The sequence below is a fragment of the Mytilus trossulus genome, chromosome 4 (assembly GCF_036588685.1).
Source record: "Mytilus trossulus isolate FHL-02 chromosome 4, PNRI_Mtr1.1.1.hap1, whole genome shotgun sequence".
Lineage (NCBI taxonomy): Eukaryota > Metazoa > Mollusca > Bivalvia > Mytilida > Mytilidae > Mytilus > Mytilus trossulus.
The window spans coordinates 70,177,922-70,186,238 of NC_086376.1; the positions used below are offsets into that span (position 1 = coordinate 70,177,922).

An 8,317-nucleotide genomic window follows, 5' to 3' on the forward strand; every position below is an offset into this window, starting at 1 on the left:
CCATCATTTAAATAGTTAAATAGCTTTAAACTTGCTATTAATGAACTGTTAATGGCCTTTTATAGCTGACTATATGCGGTATGGGCTTTGTTCATTGTTGAAGGCCATACAGTGACCTATAATCGTTAATGTTTGTGTCATTTTGGTGTTTTGTTGATAGTTGTCTCATTGGCAATCATACCACATCTTCTTTTTTATATGATCAGCATTTCAATCATTGTCAACCTGACAATTATTATTTTAAATGACAGGATAAGTGTTCTCACTGGAATCAATTTTTTCTGCAACATACACTACAGAATCTGTCTCCATCATACTATCTGACAAAGGAACTGATTCAACCAAATCACTATCAATATCGTCATCTTTTTCATAATCTACAGAAGGATCTGTGAATGGAAATACTTCCCCAGATTTTAGCTTATCTTGACAACTTTTCATTAACTGTTCATAAATATCATTCTTTATATAACCTTCTTGATTTACTGCAGAATTGGTGTTGCTTTCCATGCATTTTGCTGCATTTGATCTATGGTATTTAGATGTTTGTTTGGTGTTACCATGGTTAGAATCGTCTGCCTTGTCAAATGAAGTATTGTCAATGTTTCCATCTGAGATATCATCACCACTAAACTTATCTCTTTCATTATTCATTTCATTTTTGGAGGCAGATATTGTATCATCCCTACTGGTATCCAATTCCTCCACAATTACACTCTTACAACCATCAATTTGTACTAAATGCACTGGTTTATTGCTTACAGTTTTGTCTTCACCATTACTGTCAGAAATCTCATTTTCTGTTTCCATGACAACTATTTTTTTCTTCTTTTTAATTATTCCACTATCATCATAGTCAGAACAGGCTTCACTTTTGAATTCCCAATCAATTATGTTAAATTTTTGTGGACTTTTTCTTTTTCTTTTGTTATTTTTCTTCTGCTTCTTGTTATTTTTTTTAGTTTCTATTACAGTATCCATATCTATTTTTAGATCACCACTAATTTCTTCAGTTGGTGTTAGATGATAGCCTAATCTTTGTTTACACTGCTTTCTTTCGTGGCATAAGACATTAGCGAGTTGACTGAAACCCTTTTCACAAAACTTACATTTGAAAGGTTTTTCTCCAGTATGTGTAACCATGTGTTGTTTTAGATGTGAATTCAAGCGGAAAGACTTCTGACAAGTTTTGCATTCAAATGCTCTTTCTCCAGTATGTATTTTCATGTGTTTTTCAAGATCACTTTTAAATCTGAAAGACTTTCCACACTCTGGACATAAAGGCTTATTTGCTTCAAAATCAGACTTGTGTGTTACAGTGTGACGCTTAAGGTTTCTCATTGCTGAAAATATTTTACCGCAGGTCTCACAAGGATATTTTGAGTTTTCGTGTAAGGATTTAACATGCTCTACTAAAGCTCCTCGAAGTTTAAATTTCATACCACAAAAATCACAACTATGTGGCCTTGCTCCAGAATGTGTCAAGTTATGCCTCTGTAAATCACTATTAAAATAAAATTTCTTTTGGCAAATTTCACATTCAAAGTTTTTCAAACTATCTGCATTTTGACAAATCTTCATGTGAAACTTGAATGCAGATTTGGTGCTGATTTTCTTGTTACAATCTTTGCATGTATGTAAGTTCTCACCAGTGTGTGTTGACATATGTTCTGACAACTCTGTGTTAGAATCAAATAACCTATCACATTCTGTGCAATGTTTGGTGTATAACTTCACGGGCTCAACACCATGAACAAATTTTAAATGTTCTGTTAGAAGTCGGAAACTGGAAAAGACCTTTTGACATTTGTTGCACTCTTTAGAACTATGAATCCTTTTAATATGCATGTCCAAATCATGACTCCTTTTAAAGTATGTAGCACAATGCTCACAAAGGAAAAGTTTTTTACATACATTTTTCTTTTTTGTTTTCTTTCTTTCTGGTTTTACATTACTGTTTTGGGTTTCCAGCACCATTTTGTCATCAGCTGACACCACACTCTTTACTTTTGATTCCCCATCAGTGTTAACTTTAGATTTTGGACATCTTGGCTTTTTTACAGTTAATTTATGTTTTTTAGAATTCTCCTTTACTTCCATTCTATTTTTAAAAGCGGTCTTTCTAGTCTTCTTTGCCAGTTTTTGTTTGGCAGCAACAATTTTAATCTTCCATGTTTTTGCCTTGTTGCTACTAACTGATGCTTTGGTGGTTGGCATGATCTTCCTATATCCAATAATGATATCTATGATTAAGTACAATTTCTGCAATAGAAAAAAAAAATTGAATATAATGTACATGTATATATATATGTACATGTTTATCTATTAAACAGTTCTGTAAAGTCCTATCAGGAAACTCGTGAATTTTACTCTTAATTTATCTTATGGCACTGCTGGTAAAATAGCAAGTTGTGATTGGTTTAGCACATTCACGTGGTGACCCCTATGGATCCCTAGGTGGTTAGTAAATTTTAAATGGGGTTCATGACGACAGGTCTACTGATAATAATGGTGACATGGTCTATAGATGTTGTTGTATTTTAGTGTTTATTTTTCTACAAAACGCAGCAGGAAAAGTCCTGCCTGCAATAAATTCATTATACAGTTCACTACTGACCCCCTACAAATCCATAGAGGGTGAGTAAAGTCCATAGGGAATCAGCCCCACCCCCTATGGATTTATCTAACCTTCTATGGATCCATAGGGGGTCAGAAGCAAACCATAAAACTTATAATATGAAGTAGATCATTTTCCTTGTTTGACCGCAGAACTTCATCTCTATCCAGAATTTCACTCTTAATTTTATCATTTGAAATAGGTAATTTTTGGCCTTGTTGGTCAGCAGATCTGATCACAACAATGAAAAGCAATCAATGACAAAGTTTTTTTTTATCCCTGTTAATTTAAAGATAATCATGATAATACATTTGTATTTGGTTGACATAAATTTAGAAACATGTAGAAATTATTAAAGATGTTTTAAAACTCAATCTTAACTTTAAATCTAGAAACGTTTGTATATTAAATTTAACCAGTTTTCTATTTAGTCCTCATCCTTCCTCTGTACAGCAGCAAATTAGTATTTTTAACAGTACGCTTCATAATAAGGGGAATAACTCAATGTCATAATATGTGAATGGGGACAAAGATTTTTTAAATTCTAGCATATTTCAACTTCAGAATCTGTTGAAAAACTAACTGAAATACAGAAACCTTTCTGATGTTGATGCTGTTGCTAGGGATTTAAGTTGTGTCATCATTTTCAATATAAACAAAGAAACGCTATCATCAGCTAATGTTGTTTCTTTCAACTGTCATTGACTGTTCAACATCAAATAATTTAATAAAATAAAATTTTTATCATTTATATCTTTAATGGAGGATGTTACCATGTATGTATGTATGTATGTATGTATGTATGTATTTATGTACAAAGTTCACTCCGTAAACGGAGCACCTAGATTGCTGCGAGGGTACAGTGGAATCCATGTACACTTCCTATCAGGATTAAAGGAGATATGTCACTAACTTATATACAACCAACCACCAGGACAATCCCCAACCCAACACAGAGGGAGTGTTAGGAGACACAGGGAAGTCTGTTAATATGGTGGGCCAGCAGGAAGCCAAAAAACTTAGAGAAAACCACTGGGCTTCTCAGCGGAAACGGACAAATCGAAGAGATATCTATAGATTGATCTCCAGGTCAAAGGTGGACCACTTTGACCAACATAGACCCCCAAAGTACCCATTCTAGTTTAATCTCCGGTCTAAGTACTAGAGAAATGTGTGGGAGGGTGAAAAACACCATACAAATAGTACTGGAATTCCATCGCCCAGAGTCAGGATCGAACCTGGGACCTTCAGCACTGTAGCCATCGGTCTAGTCCAAATAATACACCTTATCACTTTTTAGTCCAATCCGGGAAAAACAGTCATTTACACCACTTCCTGTTTGGGTCATGCCGCTGATGATAGAGGTCAGCTGAGGGAGAAAAAACTTTAAAAACCATTAGGAAACTTTGATAGAATATGATCCACTATTTTTGAAATTAAAATTGAAGTAAAACAAATTATTTTGTTTGAAGTATTTACGGTAGTTTAAACAGGTCTCATTAAAAAGTGTCATGCATGGTGCATTGTTTAAACCAGGTCCCAGATAACTGGATGAAAAAGTTGTGTTATTTTAGAACGCTACCAGAATGGAATAAATAGCGATTAGGTGTATTACAACATCTGGTAAGGCTATTTTATTTTTTTCTGGGATGCCTGTCGTAGGAAGGCGTCCCAGAAAAAAAAAAAAAATAGCCTTGCCAGACCTCATAATTATTTGGACTGCAAACAGTCTTAACCACTAGGCCACGAACCCACATGTTGTCGGCTTATTATTCTTATCAGTCAGATACTAAAATTGGAAGCTGATGTTGCTGATTGATCAAATATATTTCCCCATTTTTAATTGTTATTTGGATGGAGAGACACACAGATCACGAGTTGTCTCATTGGCACTCACATCACATCTTCCTATTAAAACTTTCCATACAGCACAGGTAAGTCTGTACATAGATGGGTATTACATCTATGGTCTGTACATGATTGAAACAAGTACCTGTCATGCCTGTGGATATCCTGTATTTTGTTTTGCTTTTTCCAGTTTTCAGCAAACAATCAATCTCATGCTTTAATATTCGTGAGCTGTATGTCCTGTATCATAACCTTTAAATTGTTAATTTGTGTTTTTTACCGTTTTGCTGAAAACATTTAAACTAAGTGAGCAGCTGTCTGTATTACATCTTTGAGGAAGATAAATAGACGAAACTCGATAGGAAGGCTGATAGGCTTTGTTGTGTGTGTAAGATTAAAGATATCGCAAGATTGTGTCCCTTTCGAACCAAAAATAATACGACTAAAAATCATAAACAACTGTATACAACAACGCATGACAACGTTTCTCATATAACTAAATATTCTTTTCCAAAATTAGTGAAATAGTTCCATCTTTTTTTAATATTACTAAAAGCAAGATATAAATATTTGTTTATGTATGGTTAGACTGATATAATTAGAATTATTGTTAAATTTATAAGCGACATGTACATTTCTAGAAATGCTTTATTTTAGTACTATTAAAGATCATTAAACAATCTCATGGAATGAGATGTGTCAATGCTAATACAACTGCATACAAATTACCATTGACTCATTATAAGTCGTTCATTTTAAACAAACATAAACACAAACATTAACTTATAAACTATGTAAAAGTTTCAGTCAATGAACAATGATCAGGGGTGGGGCTACATTATCTCCATGGAAGCAATACTTTCAAATGCCAATACAATTTGCATACCAAATATCATTGACTTAACATTAGCACTTCATCTAAAACTGATCTAATCACAAACTAATACATGTAAACTATAAAGCAAAAGTTTCAAAGTCAATAGACCATGACTGAGGGGGTGGGGCCAAATATTCTCCATGGAAATGACATGTGCTAATGCTTATACAACTGAACACCAATTAACATTGGCCTACCACTAATGGTTCCCTTTGAACTGACCTAATCACAAACATATACATGTTAACTTAGCAAAATTTTGTATAGACCATGACTGAGGGGGGGAGTGAAAAAATCTCCATGAAAATGAGATATGCCAATGCTTATACAACTGCATACAAAATGTCATTGACCTACCACAAGTGGTTCACCATGAACTAGACCTAATAACAAACTAATACATTGTTGATGCCGTCGCCGGAAACAGCATACCTATGTCTCGCTTTTTGTCTCCGTCAAGGCAAAACAAAATAAGACAAGTTATTTTACAGGCAATTTTATCAAAACAATTAACTTGTATTATCCAATTCCGCTATTCATCTTTTAAGGGATGCATCTAAACTGTTTATCTTACTCATACTGTTATTTTTGTCCTCAATTGAAACATCACTTATAAATAAATGGTGACATTTCTACCAAAATGAAAATCATAAATACAATTAATCTTCTTGTTTTAAGTTACAAAAAAAATGATTCCACAACATACAAGTTTTATTTAATGGATTGACATTTCAAAACACATCAAGTATCCAAATGGGTACTAATTGTGTACCCTAATTGCGGATTTTTTATATTCATATTTAACAGAGACAAAAGAACATCTTGCCAAGGTCTGAGCTGCATGTTCAGTAATATATGGTCACCCTATAATCAACAATTCAGCAACAGCATGAATCCTATCATATCTCAAAGAAATGATATACCAAAGCTTGCAGGTATGCATCATATCTACAGGTAGATTATTTTATCTTAAATTAACAGAACTCTGATCTCCAATAAACATGTGAGCTTCCCGTTTCTAAATTCTCTGACCTATTTATAAGGTATTATCATATCTGTTTGTTACACACTGGTTTGTCCAAATTAACTGAGGAGTGCTCTAAACATAGAAAAAAGTAAAATCACAAAAATACTGAACTTAAAGTAAAATCAATTCGGAAAGTCCATAATCACATGGCAAAATCAAATAACAAAACGCATAAAAAACTAATGGACAAGAACTGTAGCTGCTCCAGAAGGATAATAGGAAAAGACAATTATAATCTACAATTTACAAGTGTAAGTCACCAATATAAATTAGTAGACAATACAACATATCTAAACTCACAGTACTGCAGTGTAAAGGCTTTAAGCAAACATCAATCAATCTTAACGCATTAACTCACGACATTATTAATGGTCTTAAATCATTATCTACAAGTACCGTCAATTTATCATTTTACCTTTTTGTGACATTGAGCATGAATTTGCCTGGCAAGTGAAGGAAACAGAGGATAAGACAATACCCAATCAAAACATCCAGTCTCTCAATCATGTTTGAGTTATTCTTGCTTTCAGCATTCAAAATGGAGTCTTGAACATAGATAAACTTATGTTGACTGTTAATTAGCACTGCAAAATTAAATGTGATTATTGACGCTATTATATGATCACAGAATACACTTTCCCTGTTAAGGTCAAGTAACAGTATATGGGCTATGTCACAGATTTCAGTAAAACTTTGCAAACAACTCTGGATGGATGAAATTCAACTCAAAATCTAAAAAAATAATGCATTTATGTCATTTATCATTTGAAATATTACTGATTCAATTCTTACAAAATAGGTGAACAATTGTACAGAAAGCACATAAAATCTGTGAAAAATCTTCAAAACTTCTGTCTTAAATTCGTCAAATCTCTTATTCTACTCCGTAGATTTTTCTTAAAAAACTATAGTTAGTTGATTCATAAATTTTTGTTTAAACAATACCAAATAAAGATAGGGTCACCCACTTTTTTTTACGGAAAACATCATTCTAAGTGATGGTTTGAGTGAAAAAATCCAATAAAACTTCGAAACAATCGTAACATCATTGCTTTACAGGCCGTAAATCGCTGATTTTTGACTTTTGACAAAAATTTTGTATCGTTAAAACAAAAATTTATGTATCAACTACACAAAGTTTTTTAAGAAAAATGTATGGAGCAGAATTATAGATCAGACAACTTTAAGACACATTTAAGGTTTGTTGTAGATTTTAAGTACTCTCTCTACAAATATTCACCCATACTGAAAGAAATCAATCTCTGATATTTCAGATAATATAAGAGATAGATGCATTATTCTTTCTATTATTAGCTGTAGTTCAATGAGCCAAGGTTGCATGCAAAATTTCTGCAAAATATGCGGCATAAACCATTTACTGTTACTTGACCTTAAAGCAACTTATCTAATTCATGCAATAGACCACTTTCGAGTTCATCCGTCACTGGGAAAAACTCTTCAATTATACGCGCCTTTATCATCGTCATTTGTGCGTTTAGGAGCGTCGTCACTTCCTTCCAATGTTGAGCGAGTGGTTGGAAAACTATAATTCTATATTGTACGAATTATTCGGCAAATTGAATTCTCAAAATTGACAATCAACACTGCTGTCATTAGGGAAATGTCAGTAAGTACCTACAGAGCAACCATTATTTCTAGTTTATCCTGCACAAAGACGATCACTAAGACGCTTGATGAACGTAAATAGTGCAGGGATACAGGCGAGCCCCTCTATCTGGTAAATGACGTCAAGGCGTGTATAATTGACGAGTTTTTGCCGGTGACGGATGAACTCGAAAGTGGTCTATTCTTTCATATTGTAATCTTGGTTTGTGGATTAAAAAAATGAATTAACAAGGTTTGAACATTTATAAACAAATATTGCCTCTCATCATGTATGGGTAAAGAGACATAAGCAAGCGGACACTATAACAGAAATGACCATTAA

The 8,317-nt window shown here is 33.4% G+C and overlaps 1 protein-coding gene across 1 annotated transcript; it reads right to left on the reverse strand.

Moving 5' to 3' along the window:
* Nucleotides 1–240: 240 nt before the first annotated feature.
* Nucleotides 241–2,217, reverse strand: LOC134716777 (zinc finger protein 93-like). Its single transcript, XM_063579786.1, has 2 exons — nucleotides 1,110–2,217; nucleotides 241–866 (listed from the first exon to the last, which is right to left on the reverse strand). The coding sequence occupies exons 1-2, from the start codon at nucleotides 2,215–2,217 to the stop codon at nucleotides 241–243; spliced, it is 1,734 nt and encodes a 577-aa protein (XP_063435856.1).
* Between the last annotated feature and the right edge of the window lie 6,100 nt (nucleotides 2,218–8,317).